We start from the raw sequence: 24,070 nt of genomic DNA on the forward strand, positions 1-24,070 counted from the left end.
TGAACCAAGTATGTATAAATGAGGTGAATTCTTTTTTAGCTCCAAGTGATTTTACTCCATGGCACAGAAAATATGAGCTTGGAAAATACCAGGAAATGTAGGTAGAGAAAAAATATTCTGCCACACTTGATAAGGTGAAACCACCAACATTATCTGAGAGGTGGATTGTCTGACACCTTTCATTGGTATCCACGCAAGTTATAAAAATCACGCCGAACCAGTTATTACAATGTTATGGCAGGGCTAAGTGATTTTAACATATTTATTGTCTTACTTGCCACATTAATATCGGAGTGCGATAGCAGAAGAGGAAATCTAAAGCTCCTCACAAAAAATTTCTCTATTAAAAATATTGTTTACAGATGATATTCCCCAGTTCACAAATGACATTCCCTTTCTCATGACTCACGAACGCAATGAAGCTATTTATATACCCTACAAAAATGTGAGTTTGTGTACTCCCACCTGGAGTACCTCTGAGAGCAAGTTACAGTGAAAAAACACACAAATGTGCCACTCAAAATCCGTAAAATTAGTACCAGGTACACCAAACGTGGCCAAAAGTTTTATATTCCTAGGTGTGCGTACGTGTATATATAACATACAGTGGTAGGTGTGACTCGAATGTGTCATATGCAGGTTAAAAATACAAATACGTTGATGCTGTTGTGGTCTTACGTCCAAAGACTGGTATGATGCAGCTCCCAATGCTACTCTATCCTGTGCAAGCCTTTCATCTACGAATGACTACTGCAACCTACAGCCTTATGAATCTGCTTATTTTATTCATTTCTTGGTCTCCCTTTGTAATTTTTAACCACTATATTTCCCTCCAATACTAAACTGGTGATCCCTAGATGTTTCAGAATGTATCCTATCAACCGATCTCCGATTCTAGTTAAGCTGTGCTACAAGTTTTTGCCTCCCCAGTTCTCTTCGGTACCTCCTGATTACTTACCTGATCACTCATTTAATCTTCTCCATTCTTCTGTTGCACAGCATTTCAAACACTTCTTTTCTCTTTTTATCTAAACTATTTATTGTCCATGTTTCATTAACGTACAGGGCTATAATCCAGACAAATATCTTCAGAAAAGATTTCCTGAAATAAAACATCGATAAGATAATTCTAAGAGAATTTAATAGTGTATCACTGTACTGTATTACAGGAATGATAGGTGAGACAACAATGGTGTTACATCAAAAATTATAAAATTATTATTGTAGGGTAATTACATCAGAATAAAAAAGACTTTATTTAGTTATCTAAATGTCCATTGAGCTGAAACAGAAGATCTAACGAAACATATGGTCTTCCATTTGATAGATTTAACGACAAACAAAAGACTGCACAAACAAAAAAAGATATATTCATTTATATCTGAAGTACCATGCAGCATATGTGAAACACTTCTCTTCTTCTTTCGTAACTTCTGGGGGTCGATAAGGACATGATGTGGGTGAATGGTGAGAGGGCGTCTACGCAGTTTATCCCTTGAGTCTGCCCTTACACATCCACAAAAAAGTACCACGCCAAGGCCATTCAAAGTAGTAGACCTGCAAAATCAAATCGGCAAATCACAGTCCCCCTATAAATCCGAATTCATCTATTATTGTTCATAAGTTCTTCACACTGGCAGTCTGTCTTCAAAGAAATAGTCCTAGGAGGACGGCCTGTTACTGATGCTGCCCTTTGCTAAACTTATCTGCAACTGTTGCTTTAATTATGATTCAACGGTCCCTTAAATTTGCTGTTTGTAGTGGGCCAGTCACTAACGTTTCAAGAAATTGTCTTAGGCAGAGTACTCCTTACTGCTACTACTCTCCGCCAATATGTCCATTTTCTCTTGTTCGTTCACTGTACCCGTTATAAGTATACATGATACTGATAAAGTGAAAGTCACTGCTCTTCTTACTGTCGATGCAGCCTCCTGTTTTCTGGCTGCTTGTTTCTGCAGACAAGTGTTTAAGGTGGGTGACCCCATGCTGAGTGGCAGGCCCAACAGCGACTGTCCTCTGGTGATGCCCCATTTGCAGGGAGAAGTGGCTGGTGACCTGGGTGTGGAAGCTGTTGGAGGTGACCCATCTCCTCCCAGTTACGTAAGTGTGGGAGTGGTTTGCAGCCCAATGCAAGGCTGCTCATAGATCAGCTGACTGCAGCAAAATGGGAACCGTGCAAGCAGTGGTCACAGTTATCACAACGGTGGCATCAGCCCAGTCTAAGGCCGGCTGGACCTCAGCTGGGCTGCGAAATGAGAAGTAGCAGGAAGCAGCGGCCTCGGTTTGCCACATGGACCATCCCCATGGCGGTGAGAACGTTTTTCTCGTGACCTAGTCTGGTCACCAGCTGGCCACAGGTATACTCACCCTCCAGATGTGCAAGTGATTCTGTGGGAGGCAGGGAGGCTAGTTGGCTGCCCCTGCCATCATTGGGACCGAATGCTGTGCCTGTAATTGACCCCTCCCGCCTCCCCTCTCCACCCTTGCCCAATCCACCCCCCCTCCCCCAATCCCCCCATCGCAACTGGCTGGCGCTGGCGACTTCGTCACCAAGTTTCCTGGCGAAAGATCCCAGATGTCACTCTCCCCAGCATGACACGGTATCTCATAACAATTTTAATATACACTTAGACCACGTATACATATGAACATTTAAAGAGGACATCAACATTAGCAGTTAATTTGTGGACCATCTACACAAATGAATAATTAAATAGGACATCCATATCAATTTACAATAGTGATTTGCTGAAAATCTATACACATGAATACTTACTTATAGCACACAAATGATAATTTACAATCGTGTGTCAAGAAGCAGTCACAGGTGACTGACACTCATACTAAATTATTCAAAAGACATAATTATAAAAAATAATCACATAATTAAAAATTATGGCCACTCCCTGGCAAAGGAATGTTGAAGCTTCATTGCTAACCATGCGTGCTGCTGACAACACAAATGCAGCATGTGTTTAATCACGACGAACGCCAATACGAAGAAGGTGTCATCACTCCCTGCCATGGGAGGGGGGGGGGTGGTTAGTGTTTAACGTCCCGTCGACAACGAGGTCATTAGAGACGGAGCGTAAGCTCGGGTTAAGGAAGGATTCGGAAGGAAAACGGCCGTGCCCTTTCAAAGGAACCATCCCGGCATTTGCCTGAAACGATTTAGGGAAATCACGGAAAACAAAATCAGGATGGCTGGAGACGGGATTGAACCGTCGTCCTCCCGAATGCGAGTCCAGTGTGCTAACCACTGCGCCACCCCCCCGCTCGGTAAACTCCCTGCCGCCATGACCCTTACTAAAATGGCATGCAAATTTAGTTGACCATGGACTATGAAAGCTAACATGTAACAAAGATGCGTTGTTGTCTGCTCTTCCTCGTCGAGTCTCTTTCCAGGATACTGCAAACAGATCTGTGGGAAACACAAATGGTTATGCACAATACAAAATATCGTCGGCCTTGATAGTGATACGTACCTCCTACACATGACATAGTTGTCGTTTTGCCAAAACTCTCTCTCTCTCCATCATCCATATTTCATTTTTCTTTAGAGTAGATTGAGCTCACGCTTAAAACTTACACTAACAGTTCTATAAAATACGAAACTAGCTCGTACCTGGTTCAAAATGGGTACGTATCACTCTGTTACTTCCTGCCAATTGTTCTCCCTTCTACTCCTATCCGTTTTGTAGGTCTGTCAGTTTGTGACAGCTTAAGGCTTGCTTCACTCCTTCGTTCCTGTTGATGTCTGAAATATTTTTCTTAAGGATCTGCTGTATATCCGCGAGTCGCCGCATGCCATTGCACACGTCAGAGAACCGACGAGAAAGGATGACGACGCAAGGCGGGAAGGCCGCCTACGGTAGGGACTCAAGCCCACGCCGCAGTCTAACAACAGGGCAGACGAACAGCGGACCTGACACAAGAAGATTAAGGCAATAGCAATATAGGCAACAACGAAGTGCGACAAACATTCGACACAACGCTGTGAACAGATCATGTACGAGCAACAATCCGATTCGGAACGAGAGAGGAAAATCAATACCAATGCGAGGTCGTCGGCGAGTAGTCAGTAGTACGGTATAGGTAGTAACGAATGCTACCAGCTAAAGTACACGATTGACTGAGCGGTCTTTTTTTTTCCTTTATTGTATTAACAATTCCCCATCCGAGGCGGGCTGGCAGCAGCATAGGCGCTGCCCTTCAGCCGAGAGACAAAAAATGGTTCAAATGGCTCTGAGCACTATGGGACTCAACATCTTAGGTCATAAGTCCCCTAGAACTTAGAACTACTTAAACCTAACTAACCTAAGGACATCACACACACCCATGCCCGAGGCAGGATTCGAACCTGCGACCGTAGCAGCCTCGCGGTTCCGGACTGCAGCGCCAGGACCGCACGGCCACCGCGGCCGGCAGCCGAGAGACATTCCAAGTGTATAGTAGGACTTTTAAAACAAGGAGAAAACATGATGGAACATAGATATAAAAATGTGGAACAAAGTGGAAGAACACATACATAAAGGGGAACTGTAAAATGCAGATAAAAATTTAAAAACGTATTTTACACAATAAACCTGGCACTAAGGAGGAAAAGAAACAAGGCGAAGTACGGCCGGAGCATAAGAAGTCGCAGGACAATTAAAACTGAGCGGTCGATGTGTGGCGGTATTTATGCCGGCTGTGAGGGACACTATTGGCCGGTACATCCACGTGGCGAGTGCAGCACTGCGGCGACACTGACCTCTGTCAGCCGTCGAGACCCATTTGTCCAGCGGGCATTGAACTTCCGCGCGGCCCGTTACCAGAGGACCCATCACTCACGGTCACTCCTGACAACAACTTTCTACGTGTAAAAACTACAGTAACAATATCGTCAGGAAATTCGTCCTCTTCGGGCTTACTACTTACTCACAATTAGGCAGACAAATATTATTATTATTAATAATAATAATAATAATAATAATAATAATAATAATAATACGTTACTTCGCACTTGACTTGCAGCTACTAGCGTTTTCCTTCCTTCCGTGGGTACGATGCCTATGCGCTCCACGATGTAGGTATTCAAATTCTTCTCGGGAATTACGAACAGGGTAGTAATGTGAGGTAGGTATGGAGGTGGTTCCACTCTGACGAAGTAAGTTTTGCCACAGTTGGGACGTAATCTGAGGTTCATTGTCCAGTATTCCTTATTTATTCTTTCCCCAGCTTCTAGGAAACCTGTGGCAAAAGCTTCGTACCAGCTTCGGCGGTAGCACCCTGGAGCAGCGTAAAGGCGACATATTTTGACGTCAGTTCAACTGTAATCAGTGCATCCTGATGTCCATGGTTTGATCTAGTTCGTTGCCGCGGATTCTCGTAATTCAGCTGGTACAGTTGGAAAGAGTCACATCTTTTGTGATACTGTCGTTGGCTTTGCATGTTGGCGCGCCTTGCCAACCTCTAAAACTTTCCATATCCTTGTCTCCATATTATGGAAATACGCTGTTTCCCTTAATTTAGTGAAACGCTTCTTCACGCCAAAATGTGAGAAACTCAGGGGCACATACCAGAATAATTTGTTTGCAAACTCTTCCCGTATGCTTGGAAGCCAGTTGTTGTCTCCTGGTTTTCTTTTTCAGAATAGTATCCCATTTCTGATGAAATATTATTGTCTAATTATAACCTCATTCCAGTCTCCCTATCTGGTCATTATACCTCGCAAAACCAGTTTCTTGTCCTGCACCCGTTTTAGGTATCTAGTTTCAAACAACCTTCGCAATGTTTCCCCTCTTCCTCGATATTTAAGCCAGCGGGCGAGTGCAGTAGTGCGTTTGCTGTCACCTTTTCTTTCCCAGAAGTGTAAACAATACAGCACTGGAAATATTGGAGGTAAGGTGGCCAGTGTGCGTTAACAAGCATTGCGCTTTCATTTAAATATATGGCCGAAAGAGTCAGTCTACAGGAATTGTGAAACGAACCCTGTCGTCGAGGACCGTGTGCCACAAAGGGCGTAGATTCACCACAAGATGGGGAAATTCACAGGCGTCTATCATCTATTGAGGCCTAAGCGCTTAGTGCGCGACTGAGACAGACGAGAACCTACATCATAGGGAAAGCCAGTAAAGCCGTTTGTGACCGAGCAGATTATGCAGTGTTAAATATTGCGGTCCTAAGATCGGGAAACATTTATGGAAACAATTTATTTCTATAGTAATGCAGGGAATCAAGCCAAAGTAATTTTAATCTGTCATCCTCCATAAATTTAATGGCGATCCCCATAAAAATTGAATACTGATCATATCTATAATAGTTTAGGATTTACTGTTAAACTGAAATTAACGAGTTTTGTAACAAAGACGTGAATGCTAAAATGTGAACTCTTCGGTAGATCTTAACAATCGACATTTCATATAGAAACGCATCATTAAAATGACAAATGTTAATATTGGCCGGCCGGGTTGGCCGAGCGGTTCTAGGCGCTACAGTCTGGAACCGCGCGACTGCTACGGTCGCAGGTTCGAATCCTGCCTCGGGCATGGATGTGTGTGCTGTCCTTAGGTTAGTTAGGTTTAAGTAGTTCTAAGTTCTAGGGGACTGATGACCTCAGACGTTAAGTCCCATAGTGCTCAGAGCCATTTGAACCATTTTTTGTTAATATCAACTCTGTAACTTTATTTCTTTAAAAGATGTAGTAAATTTAAATTATCAGTATTTTCAGTTAAGCATCAGATCACTTCCTCCACACAAAACACATTGAACGATGACAGCATGACACCTTATTGAATCATTAGGTAATAGAATATTTGTTGTAAAGTTTAGTGCTTAATAGTTAATTTTTTCTTTATTTATTTATCATAAAGCACATTGGTGCAAGGCTAATGTCCGTGATATTCAAAGTTAAGAAAGAAATTATATTTGTTTTATGTAAAATAATTTAGCGATTACTTTTTTAGAAGGTGAAAGAGGTCAGGCTTTGATTATTTAAATACGTTAAAATGTAAAATAATGTAGAATAAGCTGTAGCCAATCAGGTGGACGACCTCAGGAAAGCCAACTGCCCCAGTCAGTTGAGTGACGATGTTCGGTGCGCGGGAAAATGCGGCCGGCGACAGGCAGAGAGGGACAGTTCTGGTCGAGACACCAAAGTGAAACGACTTAGAAAATTTCTCGTTGTGTGGTATCGCGGGATTCAATCTCTGAGCAGCGAGCAGCCGCGCGCCTGGTGTGAACTCTAACTTTTCGCGAAGATAACTTGTATTTCAATATGAGATTGTGAATGATCGAACTGTGTCGAATGGATATGTGCTCAAGTGTAACAGTAACTCTAAATACGACCGCATTCGCAATTAGTTTGCTTTCTGAATAAACAATATTTTAACCAGATCGCAACTGTGTGGCCTACATCATTTATGGGTCGTTAATTTAGTTCTCGATATTATTATTACTGTTATTATATTTTATGTTAACTTTGTTGAGCCGTGGTAAAAACTGCTGTTTTGAAGAGCGCGCCGCAGCGTGTAGTGTGAAGCAGTCGCTCACAACAACAACAACAACATGAGCTCGCCAGTCGGTCAGTCTCTCGTCCCCAGCTTGCTAGTCTGTCTCTCGTCCGCATTTGTTAGGCAGTTAGTGTCTGTCTGTCGTTCGGAGTGTTAGTATGTCTGTCGTTCAGATCAACCTCTAAAGCCGGCAAAATGAGAGTCTTTCCACTCCGACAGTAAGAGAACTCAGCGAGTGGTCGCCCATTCGGGGCTTAGTTCCTGCATCTGAGTCTGCGCGTTAGGCCGCCAGTCTGCTCGAGTTTGCTCAGACAATGGTCATTGACGGTTGGATCGATCGTTTGGTCGGTCGCTCACTGAGACACAAGATGACTTGTCCGTCTTGAGCGTCGGCGCATGTGAGGTCGCCACGTGAGTCTAGTGGGCCGCGGCGATAGCGAGGGGTAGTGACTTCGCGGTCGACACGAGAGCAACTGGAGTCAACCCACGACATCAGTCTGGCCGGTGCGAGCTGCGACGCCGTGAGACGGGAGATCGGCGCGCCTTCCTACGTCCGTTGAAGCGGCTGGCAGCGGACAGTTGCGGAGAGCAATTTGGGGGGTGCTGCGCCAGGTCTTCTCGAGAAATCGCAGTTTATTAGAAGTTTTGCTTTGGGGTCGTCCCACATTCTTCTCCGTTTGCCCACCTGCGGGAAGGTGGTTATTTATAAATTGGGTGGTCCGTTTTTCCCTTGTGGAGGCGGGTTAGAGAAACCTGCGGTTCCGGTTGTTCGGTAATCTCCCTATCAACCTACCGTAGGTTAGTAGCTGCCTCTGTCATGTTTGTCGGATTTGGTGTGTTAACAAATTTATTGCTTGGAGTGTAACGGCCTAATACCTGACATATTTTTTGATCTTTGGAAACTTTGATACTATTGCCTATGATCTTGATAGGCGGTATCTGTGTACTGTAGAGCATCTTAACTATTGTTTGGCCAACCTTGTAGAATTTTATATAAGATTGCATTTCATGGGCTTTTATTTAAATGATTATTTTAGTATATAATGTTTCCACCCTTCACCGTAAGACTTTTCTTAGAAGTTAAAATCAAGTTGCACCTTCGGTGGAAAAGTTAATATTTTAATTGTTAATGTTTTGTATCATTTCCACCCCTCCTACGGGGGGTGCATGGTTTTTGTGCTTGTGTAAATTGTTAAAACTCTTAGTTTAAAGCTATCTGGTGTGTTGCAGATTTGCACCAGTGTAGTCTTTCAGAGGCTGTTGTGAGCTACTTCGTAACTACGGCCGTGTCAAAAGGGAGCGGCAAGATTCTCTGCCCGAAAGCTCATAGAGTCAAAACTTATTTCTTTCCGCCTCTGAATAAGTTGTAACTTTGATATTTAGAGGGTGCTTTCTGATTACAGTTTTAAATCTGCTTCTTTAAAAAAAATGTTTTTAGGCACTATTAAAGTGAATAAAATTCCCATTTGTTAAAAGGAGTTTGGTTATGATTTCATCAGTTACTCCGTGGCAACTACTTCCATGCTTACTTAGTGTGATTAAATGTGTTAATGTTCTTGTTGAATCGCTAGTAAATGAAATAAATTCTTAAGAATATTCTTTGAAAATAAATCACGGTTCATTTTGTTTCCCGAACTTGCCATCAGTCAGACAATTTAACCAAAGGGTCACATGTGTCTAATTTAGGGCGTGCAATGCGACACGTGCGGTTCAACCCCTAGATGACTTTGAGCCAACACATCTCGATGAGGAGGAACCGCATGTGAGCCCGAACATCTTTGGGATGTTAGCTCGCACCAACATACTTACCGACCATGCGTGAGACCTGCAGTCATGAGAAACTGTAACGCTTTTTGATCACAATGTGCTTTTGTATGTCTTCCCAACAGGAAATAACGGAACTTCGTAAACACCACACAATTGCGAAGGCGTCAAGCTCCACAACAGAATAATTACGCTGGAACTTCGTTAAATTGTGAGTCGCGAACGCTATCGTCTGCACCCTCACCTTGTCATTTCGTTCTTCCTGAAACAAGTGGATACCCATGCATGCCCACAAGCAAGTGCATTGAGTAGTTTATGCTTTAGGGCCGTGAAATGTTACTGTGCACCCTCGTCCCACAACCAGATAGTGCTCTTGCCTTAGAACTGACAGAGCCGGTGTGTTCTCACGGTCACGTCAACAAAGTGCTTGTAAAGATCGAAGATAAGCTTGAAGTTGGCGCTTGGTTCGGTGTACTGCATAATCTCTGATCGTCTGCGCGTTATCAGTGTCTTGTCGAATTCTCTGCTGAGAAATTACATGACACAGGAAGTTAACTTGTTTGTGGCTGGATCTCAAAGGTTTACTATTACACTGCAATCTCTAAATACTTGCAACAATTTTTCAAGTGTTCTGTTGTGGTTGTTCCGTGTTTCCTGCAAATTAGTATTGCATCAATATACGCGACACTCTCTTGTGCAGGTCCTACAGAATGATGTCATTGAGGCTTCTAATAAATGCAGCCCATAAGACGTTGAGCCTGAAAGGCAGCTTTTTCAATGGGGGGAGTGGCCAAAACAAAGGGAGGCAGGATTTAGTGCTACTTGTCACTAGCTTGTCCTTAGACTTGACCACCTCTGTCTCATGGAAACATTGCAGTAACTCTTCCAATTTCTCAGGACAGTCAATCTCAGTCTCGATGACAATATTAACTTAACACGAGTTGAGCACAAACTGAGTGGAATAATCCTTTTTAATGACATGTGGTAAATGGTTATTATATGAGGTGTTTGCGGTTTGAGTAACTCCTTCCTCAACCACAGATCGTAATTCCTACTCCATTTGCTTCTTGCTTAATCGCAAGAGAAACTTCTTACGTGGTTTAATCTAGAAGCGATGTTCAAAAACTTTTAATAGTCCCCGGGACTTCATAGTTGTAACGTTAAAACTTCATGGAGTTTTTCTGTCTCCCTGGTTTGCTCCAGGTGTCATAGCTTCTGATTTGTCAACTTCTGTGTCAAATGCCAGATACTCTACTTGTTGTTTCACGTGCTCAACGTAGAACATATACTCAAGGTGGAACAAATAAAAGTGACCCAGACGAGTGGATACGACCGAACATTAATGTATGTATATAACCACACTCCGTGACTTGCACAATACGTTTACTTCCACCATGTGACCCACACCAGTTCAGAGCATAGTGAGGGGCTGTGTCAGTGTGAGTGGAGCAGTGCAAAGGAGACGATGCTGCTCACAGTGGAGCAGCGAGTATTCGTTGTGGAATGCTACGTGACAACAAATGCGTGGAAACAGTGTGATCAGTTGTTTGCTGAGAAGTTTAGTAGCGTGGAAGTGCCAGCTTAGTCCGAAAATGGTGTGAGGCAGGATCTGTTCTGAACAAGTAAAGAAACATTCCGAAACGTTCCTGCACGTCACAAAATGTGGCTGCAGTTCACCAGAAAATGCATCGGAGTCCTACCAAATCAAACCGTCAGCTGTCACGTCAATCATGTGGACGATACTCCCCCTGGATCTGTACATTCATCCCTCTGAGTGTTCATGCATTGAAACTAGCAGATGTTACTCGGTGTCTCCAGTTTTGTAAGCTGCTATTCGCTGGTATAACAATGAATGGCTTGGACACTGACCTGTTCTTTATATCTGATGAAGCCGGGTTACACCTGAGTGGTTAAATCATCATAGATTCTGGACAGTGAAAAATCCGTATGACTACCAAGAAACACCGCTGCATGTTCTGAAGGTTGGGGTTTGGTGTGTAGTGCTTGCACGCCTCATTATTGGTCTTTTCGAATTTCATCAGACGCTGAATTCTGCATGTAAAATTGCCAACAATAATGGAGGAGGAAAAACCTACAGTTACTACCAACAGGATGGAGCAACTTCCCATACAGCTAGCAGAATCGTGGAGTACATTAACACCATCTTCACGCCTAACAGAGTTCTTTGCAGAGGGTTCTCTGCTCGGAGCCCTAGCTGACCACTCAGTTCACCTGATCTGTCAGTGTTCGGTTACGACTGTGGGGAGCCCTCAAGCTAATGTGTGTCACAACTACCCTCATAATCTTCAAGAACTGCAGCAGAATATTTCAGGTGAGACTGCATAAATTCCAGCAATCCAGTTTCAATGCGCCTTCATTAACTTGTTGATCAGTGACGAAAATTGCCAAGAGATGAATGGTGGTTCCTTTAGCCTCTGCTATGGTAAAGTTAGTACTGTATGTCCTTTCTTCTGCTGTGTTTCTTTACCCTGGGACTCTGTTATCCAGACATCTTTTATTTTCTCCACCCTATATAAACTCTATGGGCAACGGCCTTGCCACAGTGGATACACCGGTTCCCGTGAGATCACCGAAGTTAAGCGCTGTCGGGCGTGGCCGGCGCTTGGATGGGTCACCATCCCGCCGCCACGTGCTGTTGCCATTTTTCGGGGTGCACTCAGCCTCGTGATGCCAATTGAGGAGCTACTCGACCGAATAGTAGCGGCTCCGGTCAAAGAAAACCGTCATAACGACCGGGAGAGCGGTGTGCTGACCCCATGCCCCTCCTATCCGCATCCTCACCTGAGGATGATACGGCGGTCGGATGGTCCCGATGGGTCGCTTGCGGCCTGTAGACGGAGTTAGTATATAAACTCTATGGAGCAAACTGACAGGCCATTTTCAACACAGTTTTTGTTTTAGCCACAATCACTCTCAGCTCAAAGTATATAGACATCTTATTGTGATTAATAAGATTGACCTCGAGACTCACATTCACTGCGGAGAATTGCACAGCAAGAAAATTTGCCCACATTTCACGAAACTCATACAAGAAATCTCTTCAATACTGGCGTTTTACTTTTACAGTCTTTCGGTTAACCGCTCAACTTTAGTTTTCTGCATGGGAAATTCTGGCCAAGCTCTCTCTTCTCTCACACACACACGCATTCTTCACAAACACCTTCATTCATAGAATGAAATTTTCACTCTGCAGCGAAGTGTTCGCTGGTATGAAACTTCCCGGCAGATTAAAACTACGTGCCGGACCGTGACTCGAACTCGGAACCTTCGTCTTTCGCGAACAGGAAGATTCATCTTCATTCATGACTACTATCACACTACTGGTGTTGAGAACGCAATAAATTTCTCTACAACCAGTCATTCTAAGTATAGGATAGTCTAGTGTTTCTAGGAAATCATCCTCTCTCAAGAGCGTTTCCCATATCTCTTCAAAATTTATCCTATACAAGTTGTCGGGTAGCGTCTCACTTCGTACATTACTACCCGATCTAATGTCTCCCAGCTAGGCTAGTTTCTAGTTTAGTTCGTACTAAGACCATTATTACTTGGGTCTGCAGTACGCACTTCTGCGCTCTCTATCATCGGATTGCGCTTTTCTCTCATTATCGTAACAAGACGGTTCCCGTCACCCGTTATCGCTGTTATGAGGAGACCAACGTCCTCACTGGTTAATGCGTTGCCATCTGTTTCTATTTCTTTGTGGTTGGTGACAAGGTTCCCATCCCTTTCTTTCATCGAAATGATACGAGTATTCCACGTTGCTCTGTAGCGTGATGGGTGCCATTGCCGCATATCTGCACTCACATCCTGTTTTTGTAGTAACGACTGGAAAGTAAGCACTTCATCCATACGATGGTCACTAACCAATATCACATTTTGTAGTTGCTGAGGTAGCTCAGTTTAACATATTCGAATAACTTCAGCTAGATCACACGGCAAGTCAAAGGACCGATTCCTCTTAACCATCTCCTTAAAACAGAGTATCAGCTTAGGGAAACTGGACATGTTAAGTTCCTCCATCATTTAATACCGTTTTCAGTGACTTTTGTGTACTCGAGTTTAAAGTACTGATACGTCTGACATTCGTTAATTAGGACATGGATCCTAGTAGCCAACTTGTCAAGCAAGTGCCCGAACATAAACTGCGTCTTTAGTAGATTGTTCCTAGACATTAGCAAAAAAAATGGTTCAAATGGCTCTGAGCACTATGGGACTCAACTGCTGAGGTCATTAGTCCCCTAGAACTTAGAACTACTTAAACCTAACTAACCTAAGGACATCACAAACATCCATGCCCGAGGCAGGATTCGAACCTGCGACCGTAGTGGTCTTGCGGTTCCAGACTGCAGCGCCTTTAACCGCACGGCCACTTCGGCCGGCTAGACATTAGCAAGGCACTAAGGTAATGTGCAAGCCATTTGCCTGGGTGGAACTCAGTGGTTGGGCTGAAGAAAGGAGAGAAAGATGGTACTTTTGTATTGACACAAGGTGACGTCACCACTCGTCCTGATTCAAATCAGATGGGGCTGCCTTCACGCTCACTCCACTATGCGCAGCGTCTCCTCAGGGCGGATATAGCTGTATCGCTAATTCGTCAAACTCCTCCTCTTCATGCCGTCCATGTCTAGTGAAACAGTGTTGTCCCAGAATGTAGCAACTGGAACTGGTTTCGGAAATAACGTTCAACTCCGTTCCCAGGCTGCTACTACAAAGCTAAACAAAGAGCGTCCACCTGAATTCGCCTAACTTGGTGCGGTTGTTTTTATTATACCCATATTCATTCAAACTGAACGAGCATCCTTATTTGGGACAGGCAGCTATAGGTGTATGTAGTGGTGACTGTCAGTTGTCATTAAGGAGAGAATAAAGACACACAAATTCGTGTTCTAAATGTGATTTACCTTCCTGGCACGGAAAATATTTGCCTGTAAAGTACGAGCAAAATTAGGCAGAGAAAAGATACTCTGCCAAACTTGATGAAGCAAAAACACCAAAATTATACGAGAAGCTGATTGACTGACGCCCTTCAGTGTCAGTTACTTTATCGTTCTGGAACACTGAACGTTATTGTTGTCTTATGATTTGAAGAAAAGTTTCTCTTTGGAATGACGTGATTGCAAGAAAAATTACGTTTCTGCAACACAATTAATCAGTGACATCATGCCTCTTTCCTATTGAAATCATGTAATCGCCCATTAACTGCAGCATTTTTGCGCTAAATATTTTTGGAAGTAATAAATCATTTTTTCTTATGTAATCTGAATTTACATGTTCCCGCAGACATTATGCATATCCCCAATTATACACCGCAGTCTGAAACAATCTGAAAAGCTTATGAGGGTGTTGCAGGCTATATTTTGTTGTGAAATAATGAGACAACAGTTCAACACGTTGTCACATTTCCATGTTAATTAGCATTGAAGTTAGCCAATCAGACACTTGCACGTGGAAACTCATGTGGTCCACCAAAGACGCTGTCGCTATACTTATTCTTCGTTTGTTTTCCTAAAACTGCACAAGAGGGTCAAACAAAAATAGTTCTTGACGTGGTAGTAAGGATCGAACCCAAGCCAAAGGCTGAGCAGTCTCTTGCACTATCATCTACGCTGTGAGAGCAACTGACACTAATTATATCTAGCGGTCCGCTTGAAACTGCGTCACACTGTCGACTGACTAACTTCAATTCTAATTAAATTGGAAACGGCGCAATTGATCTAATTCTTTTTATTAACAATTATTTCTCAGCACATCCTATCCTGCAGCACCCTTACGAACTTTTAAGACTGTTTCTGATCGCTATGTCTATAACAAAATGAATCAAAACTACAATGTAAAGTGTTTATTTACATTAAGTGTTTATTTACATTTGATTCATAATCAAAACGTCTTCGGTCCCGGGTTCGATCCCCGCCACTGCCTAAATTTTGATAAATAATCAGCATTGGCGGCCTAAGACTTCCGGCATAAGAAGTCAGCCTCATTCTGCCAACGGCCTTGTCAAAGAGGGCGGAGGAGCGGATAGAGGTTCAGGGCACTCTCTTGTCCTAGGGGTGGGAAATTGCCCCTAAAGGCGGAAGAATCAGCAATGATCAACGACATGAGGATGCAGAAGGCCATGGAAACCACTGCCTTAAAGACACGTAACATGTATTCACAGGACATGTGGCCTGTAATTGAAGAAGTGTCATGATGATCTCTCCATTGGCAAAAGATTCTGGAGTAGTCCCCCATTCGGATCTCCGGGAGGGGACTGCCAAGGGGGAGGTTACCATGAGAAAAAGATTGAATAATCAACGAAATGATAACGTTCTACGAGTCGGGGCGTGGAATGTCAGAAGCTTGAACGTGGTAGGGAAACTAGAAAATCTGAAAAGGGAAATGCAAAGGCTCAATCTAGATATAGTAGGGGTCAGTGAAGTGAAGTGGAAGGAAGACAAGGATTTCTGGTCAGATGAGTATCGGGTAATATCAACAGCAGCAGAAAATGGTATAACAGGTGTAGGATTCGTTATGGATAGGAAGGTAGGGCAGAGGGTGTCTTACTGTGAACAGTTCAGTGACCGGGTTGTTCTAATCAGAATCGACAACAGACCAACACCGACAACAATAGTTCAGGTACACATGCCGACGTCACAAGCTGAAGATGAACAGATAGAGAAAGTGTATGACGATATTGAAAGGGTAATGCAGTATGTAAAGGGGGACGAAAATCTAATAGTCATGGGCGACTGGAATGCAGTTGTAGGGGAAGGAGTAGAAGAAAATGTTACAGGAGAATATGGGCTTGGGACAAGGAATGAAAGAGGAGAAAGACTAATTGAGTTCTGTAACAAGTTTCAGCTAGTAATAGCGAATACCCTTTTCAAGAATCACAAGAGGAGGAGGTATACTTGGAAAAGGCCGGGAGATACGGGAAGATTTCAATTAGATTACATCATGGTCAGACAGAGATTCCGAAATCAGATACTGGATTGTAAGGCGTACCCAGGAGCAGATATAGACTCAGATCACAATGTAGTAGTGATGAAGAGTAGGCTGAAGTTCAAGACATTAGTCAGTAAGAATCAATACGCAAAGAAGTGGGATACGGAAGTACTAAGGAATGACGAGATACGTTTGAAGTTCTCTAACGCTATAGATACAGCAATAAGGAATTGCGCGGTAGGCAGTACAGTTGAAGAGGAATGGACATCTCTAAAAAGGGCCATCACAAAAGTTGGGAAGGAAAACATAGGTACAAAGAAGGTAGCTGCGAAGAAACCATGGGTAACAGAAAAAATACTTCAGTTGATTGATGAAAGGAGGAAGTACAAACATGTTCCGGGAAAATCAGGAATACAGAAATACAAGTCGCTGAGGAACGAAATAAATAGGAAGTGCAGGGAAGCTAAGACGAAATGGCTGCAGGAAAAATGTGAAGACATCGAAAAAGGACAGACTCAGCATCCAGGGAAGTCAAAACAACCTTTGGTGACATTAAAAGACACGGTGGTAACATTAAGAGTGCAACGGGAATTCCACTGTTAAATGCAGAGGAGAGAGCAGATAGGTGGAAAGAATACATAGAAAGCCTCTATGAGGGTGAAGATTTGTCTGATGTGATAGAAGAAGAAACAGGAGTCGATTTAGAAGAGATGGGGGATCCAGTATTAGAATCGGAATTTAAAAGAGCTTTGGAGGACTTACGGTCAAATAAGGCAGAAGGGATAGATAACATTCCATCAGAATTTCTAAAATCATTGGGGGACTATTCACGTTGGTGTGTAGAATATATGAGTCTGGCGACATACCATCTGACTTTCGGAACCACACAATTCCGAAGACGGCAAGAGCTGACAAGTGCGAGAATTATCGCACAATCGGCTTAACAGCTCATGCATCGAAGCTGCTTACAAGAATAATACACAGAAGAATGGAAAAGAAAATTGAGAATGCGCTAGGTGACGATCAATTTGGCTTTAGGAAAAGTAAAGGGAGGAGAGAGGCAATTCTGACGTTACGGCTAATAATGGAAGCAAGGCTAAACAAAAATCAAGACACGTTCATAGGATTTGTCGACCTGGAAAAAGCGTTCGACAATATAAAATGGTGCAAGCTGTTCGAGATTCTGAAAAAAGTAGGGGTAAGCTATAGGGAGAGACGGGTCATATACAATATGTACAACAACCAAGAGGGAATAATAAGAGTGGACAATCAAGAACGAAGTGCTCGTATTAAGAAGGGTGTAAGACAAGGCTGTAGCCTTTCCCCCCTACTCTTCAATCTGTACATCGAGGAAGCAATGATGGAAATAAAAGAAAGGTTCAGGAGTGGAATTAAAATACAAGGTGAAAGGATATCAGTGATACGATTCGCTGATGACATTGCTATCCTGAGTGAAAGTGAAGAAGAATTAAATGATCTGCTGAATGGAATGAACAGTCTAATGAGTACACAGTATGGTCTGAGAGTAAATCGGAGAAAGACGAAGGTAATGAGAAGTAGTAGAAATGAGAACAGCGAGAAACTTAACATTAGGATTGATGGTCACGAAGTCAATGAAGTTAAGGAATTCTGCTACCTAGGCAGTAAAATAACCAATGACGGACGGAGCAAGGAGGACATCAAAAGCAGACTCGCTATGGCAAAAAAGGCATTTCTGGCCAAGAGAAGTCTACTAATATCAAATACCGGCCTTAATTTGAGGAAGAAATTTCTGAGGATGTACGTCTGGAGTACAGCATTGTATGGTAGTGAAACATGGACTGTGGGAAAACCGGAACAGAAGAGAATCGAAGCATTTGAGATGTGGTGCTATAGACGAATGTTGAAAATTAGGTGGACTGATAAGATAAGGAATGAGGAGGTTCTACGCAGAATCGGAGAGGAAAGGAATATGTGGAAAACACTGATAAGGAGAAGGGACAGGATGATAGGACATCTGCTAAGACATGAGGGAATGACTTCCATGGTACTAGAAGGAGCTGTAGAGGGCAAAAAATGTAGAGGAAGACAGAGATTGGAATACGTCAAGCAAATAATTGAGGACGTAGGTTGCAAGTGCTACTCTGAGATGAAGAGGTTAGCGCAGGAAAGGAATTCGTGGCGGGCCGCATCAAACCAGTCAGTAGACTGATGACCAAAAACAAATGGAAATTGTTGCAGTAAGAGGCACCAGTCCCATATTTATCATATTTTTCGGTGATTTAGCACATAGTGGGTATTACATGATTAAACTCACATTTAATTTGGAACTGGTGTCCACCATCAATATCAATATGATGCTCAAAGGTACAAATACACTTTGTAGCAAGGAAGCAAACAGCTTGCGAATGTCATGTTGCAGAATTACTCCCATGACTGAAAAATGTGTCATTCCTTCCCTTGCAAAAATTTCCAAATAAGTCGTGTTTTCATATGCAACAGCACATCGTATCTTGATTCTAGATGTTGGGTTTCGAGCATTGCTGCTCGCTGTGACCATGTGACCTTCACCCAGGTCGTCTACGGATGCGCTGGCATCAGTCTGACTGCCGCTGACAGCAGCGAGAACCGTCGCTGACCACCGCGGAACGCCACTCAGTGTTCCAGTCAGTTCTGCCTGTACCCCGTGCATAGCTCTGGCCCTATGGTGTGGAGTCGACGGCAAACGCTGCATGCCAACTCGAGATTTCCATCCGCTTTCCAGTAGTCGATCCCCAGTGATTAGTGGAGGTACTCCATCTTTAAATTCTGCCCTGATTTCAGCTCTTGTCTTCCAGCTATTCAACAGAATCAGGCGAACAGTCCTACGATCTTCTGGTGGTGTAGTCCATCTGGAAGGACCCGTGTCAGTCATTTTGGAAGGACGCGTATCAGCAGTTCATCTCGTCACCACTTATTTTGTGCAACAGTCATCTACACTATATGATAAAAAGTATCCAGACGCCTAGCTGAAAATGACTTAGAAGCTCGTGGCGCCCTCCATAGGTAATATTGGAATTCAGTAGGGCGTTGGCCCACTCTTAGCCTTGATGAGACCTTCCACTCTCGCTTCCTTGAAAAACACGACCACACCATAACACCACCGCCTCCGAATTTTACTGTTGGCACTACACACGCTGGCGGATGGCGTTCACCGGGCATTCGCCATACCCACACCCTGCCATCGAATCGCCACATTGTGTACTGTGATTCATCACTCCGCACAACGTTTTCCCACTGTTCAGTCGTCCAATGTTCACGCTCCTTACACCAGGCGTAGCGTCGTTTGGCATTTACCGGCGTTATGTGTGGCTTATTAGCAGCCGCTCGACCATAAAATCCAAAGTTTCTCGCCTCCCGCCTGTCATAGTACTTGCAGTGGATCCTGATGCAGTATGGAATTCCTGTGTGATGGTCTGGATAGATGTCTGCCTAGTACACATTACGACCCTCTTCAACTATCGGCCGTCTCTGTCAGTCAACAGACGAGGTCGGCCTGTACGCTTTTGTGCTGTACGTGTCCCTTCAAGTTTCCACTTCACTATCACTTAGGAAACAGTGGACCTAGGGATGTTTAGAAGTGTGGAAATCACGCGTAGAGACGTATAACACAAGTGACACCCAATCACCTGACTACATTCGAAGTCCGTGAGCTCTGCGGAGCACCTCGAGGTCGCTGATATGGAGTACCTGTGAGTAGGTGGCAGCACAATGCCCCTAATATGAAAAACGTATGTTTTTGGGGGTACTTTTGATCACATAGTGTATCTGTGCGTTGTGTCTGTCATGCCAGTGATTCGACCTTTCTCAAGTACTGAAATGTGGCGGTGAGTCATACGAGCCCGTCCTCTGGCAGCTGCGAGTTCCGATCTGCAGCAAAATTAGGCACATGCGATATCCATTGTGTACTTGCACCAGGGAGGGTAGCTTTTTTCTGTGCTGAAATATTGAAAATAAAAATATATGAGAATTAAACTTTTATGAACACGTCCCATGGGCTTGAAGATACTGGGAGATCAATTAGGTAACATTCAGTCAAGGTATAGTGTTCTTGTAACGGTAGCATTGTCGATTACACCACTGATGAGATTAGATGCCATCGACGGCACAAATGTGTTGTGCAGCTGCTACACGGAGTACTATAGGTACAATAACACTTATTTCTTGTAACACACAAATACCTTAAGATCCCACTCAGGTTACACATTTAAAACAGTAACTGAGTTCCGTAATTAATAGTCACTTCCAGAAGTAAACAACTGCCCAGAAAGTCCTCAGCCATATTCCAGCACTGTAGGTTGTGGCTGTTCCAGTCCTTGTGGACTGTTTACGGTATATTTCCGTATGGCGGTTAGTAACTCCAGACGAAGTCTCCGAAAGGGATGTGTTGAAGACACCTGACTGCGGAGTGAAAATGCTATAAAGGAGGAAGAACAAGACAATGTGGAAGAGGTTGATCCAGTAATGCATTCTGCATTTGACAGAGCGCAGAATGATACGAGCTCAAATCGGTCAGTAGGAGTTGCCAATGTAGCTGTGCAGTTAGTGTTATGGCTCTGAGCACTATGGGACTTAACATCTACGGTCATCAGTCCCCTAGAACTTAGAACTACTTAAACCTAACTAACCTAAGGACAGCACACAACACCCAGCCATCACGAGGCAGAGAAAATCCCTGGCCCCGCCGGGAATCGAACCCGGGAACCCGGGCGTGGGAAGCGAGAACGCTACCGCACGACCACGAGATGCGGGCAGTTAGTGTTATGTGTGGGAGGTGTAGTAATTAGAAGATTACTCGATTTTGTGCCGAAAATCTGTGGATTAGTCTGTAAACTGGGTTACTAAGTTTGCAGATGCTTGGCAGTATGTAAATGATTCTGCCTGTCACCGTTTGGCATACCAGCTGATGCATCTCACTTCTAAGTTGCTGTTTCCTTGACCGTGGGGCCATCACACTACACTGCTTGCGCAGAGAATTCTTTTGGTGACATGAATGACTTGATTAGAGACGGAAACATGGAGAAACTACAGACCAGTAACTGTAGCTAAATCGGTTATTCTCTTGATACACAGAAATGCAAGGCAGTCACATCTCAATTCTGGGCTACATGGAGATCCACTGATCAAGATAAATGTATGTAAAACAGATACAGAATCAAACGTGAAGCAATTATTACTTGTCCTGCCCCTAGAGAGAGTGACACCCGGAAAAACAGAGAGGAATCTTCTGAACTGAGAATCACAAACCGAAGTAGTCATTCATGAGGAGTCACGTAATAACACCAACCCTAACGTCGGTGGAACAGTAAGGCTGGCTGCTGAAGGTGCAAATCGTATATCTGCATCTTAATGACGGACGAAGTTGCCACGAGCATTCTACATCGAAACTTCTTGACTAAAACAGACTAAAGATTCACGGGACTGCTTCCAAGATAACTGAAGCCAACACAATTATCACGAAATGGCGGCAACTACCATACTACAGCTAGTCACAAAGTGAAGACTCTGAGGGTCTCAACGAAATGGGGCTGAGAGAACATCTCTCAGCAATTTTGTAACCTTGATCACAGCATAACAGTGTGCCACCTCCAAAAGAAAAACATCCATGCTGCCAACTTGACTAGGGGTGGCAATGCAAACGGTTCCCATTGCTTTTGGGCAAGAAGGCAGCGCATTGGTGACCCTGCAGGGACCAGTAGACATATTCAGTGTTCCTATGTACCGGCATTGCTCTTGCTGGAATTTGAAATTAACGGCCCCAGAACCGCTGCCGATTTTCCTCACATTGGGTGTTTTATGAATTAAAATACTGATGACACAAAAACTGCTCCGCCCCCACGGGGCGCTAGGCAAATTACAGCGGTTATGCGAGCTAGAGATACCAAATTCTAGGGACTGAGTTTGTCTCTGCGTGCTTGAGAAAACAAGGCAGTATGGCCCAGGAACTGTAAGGGCGTTCAAGAATAAACGAGCCGGCGGCATAATTACAGAAAGAGTACCTGTATGTTAGAAGTATTGACTGTGGCTGTTGAGACCCTTGTCTCACAGTGACACAAGGCGGTGAATGGCTGTCTCATAAAATTCCAGGACTGTGATGTTAACCAGTTCTGCACGTCGTTGTCCCAGGCGAATCACTTGTCGCTCAGAGCCTTTCTAAGGGGACCAAAAATGGCGTGTTCACAGGGAGAGAGGTCCGGACTGTATGGAGGGTGGCCAGAAGCTCCCATTTGAATTTCTGCAGGAGTGCCGCGAATGTGTGGGCCGTATGAGGCTCTGCATTGTCGTGGAGCAGAATGACCCCACGAGTGAGATTGCCTCGTCGTTTTGATTTCATTGGTTGCTGAAAGGTGGTCGAGATTTGCGAGTAACGCTTCCCTTCACGAGCATAGCGCTGCAGATAAGAGAGTGGGCCATTCGACATGCTACCTGGTGTGGTTGAAGACTGTGGGGCACCCATTGGCACACACTTTGCGAATGTACGGTCGTTCCTTCATGATGATGTGAACACTTCCGACGCTCAATCAGACCACGGCGGCTATGGCTTTCACTGACACTCGGCGATCCTGGGTAATGAGTGCATCCACCAGCTGGACGATGTCATCGGTAACGCAGTGCGGTGCTCCAGACCGTGCATCATCGGCTAACGAGACCCGTCCTCCCCTGAAGCGCTTGCGCCACGCCTTGTCCCTTGTCCCTTGTCCTTGTCCTTGTCCCTTGCAAGGGACATTCAATGTTCGCCATACACTTGTGACATTCGCCGGTGAATGTCCGTTCCTCCTACTCCTTCCGCTGTCAGAAAAGGAGCAACACCTCTTTGCTCTTCTTTTGATGTCTCCATGTCACTGTTTGTAATGCGACTGACAGCGTTGGACGATTGATGCTTGTTGCTGCTAGCTCTGTATAGCCACGTGACGTGCACGCGTATCCTCTAACGACGGACTGTGAACTTCCATGCTCTGATCGGAACCATACCTCGTTTCACACCCCACGATATTACCCTCCTGTCGCCGGTTTGCGCATTCCAGGCTACGGCTCGTTTCTTTTTGAACGACCCTTATATATTAAAATTGATACCTAAAATATTCACTGAAAATACCAAAACTATTCACAGACTTACTATGAAAATCTGAAGACGGCGTCTGATTCATGATATTGATACGAGCTCACTGAAACTGTTATTAACAAAGTTATCAACATTTAGCAATAAAATTGTTTTTAAAAAAAATCAATAACAAGTGATACAGACAGACGGTAGAGGCATGTGGCATAGCGTCAAGGATCTCTGGGTAACAGCTAAGGCATGAACAAGACTCTAATATTACTACGCAAATAAACAAATATTATAATAACGAGTAGAGAAGTACTTTACAGTTTCTGGCACTTGATGATGGAGCTCTGATGCTCTGAAACCAGTTAAACAAATAAACTCTCATTGCAACTGAAGTGGTTTCTTACTTTACGAATGTATTACTCAGCTTCGGTCGTCCACCACGTCAAATCATTCATACTATTCGGCCTATAAAAAGTGACGAAGACTTATAAGTCTTTTCCAACGTTCCCCCGATGTGTGTTCGTAAGATTCCGCAATAATTAGGAATACTTCGTGTAACGGTACAAGTGTAGTCTGAGAGTGTACTATGTTCTAACCGTATCGATCCTAATTGCTGCAAGCAAATAAACCCAACGATGCCAACTCCATTCCCATGGTCAAATTTTAATTAAACACTGCTAGTGTGTAAACTAAAGTAAAAAAATATATTTTTCTTAAATTTATGTTCCACTTGCAGCATAAGTAGTGACGAATAAAAACATTTTATTTTTCAAACCAATAACGTCGCTGCGCTATACCT

The 24,070-nt window shown here is 43.8% G+C and overlaps 1 protein-coding gene across 1 annotated transcript in view; it reads left to right on the forward strand.

Moving 5' to 3' along the window:
- The first annotated feature begins 1,983 nt into the window (after positions 1 to 1,983).
- The window catches only part of LOC126260616 (putative serine protease K12H4.7), a 150,412-nt gene continuing 128,325 nt past the window's right edge, over positions 1,984 to 24,070 (forward strand). Inside the window, exon 1 of the mRNA XM_049957953.1 lies at positions 1,984 to 2,100. Within this exon, the coding sequence (XP_049813910.1) occupies positions 1,984 to 2,100 (117 nt within the window). The remainder of the gene's footprint in view (positions 2,101 to 24,070) is intronic.

This window comes from Schistocerca nitens, chromosome 5 (genome assembly GCF_023898315.1).
Source record: "Schistocerca nitens isolate TAMUIC-IGC-003100 chromosome 5, iqSchNite1.1, whole genome shotgun sequence".
Taxonomy (NCBI): domain Eukaryota; kingdom Metazoa; phylum Arthropoda; class Insecta; order Orthoptera; family Acrididae; genus Schistocerca; species Schistocerca nitens.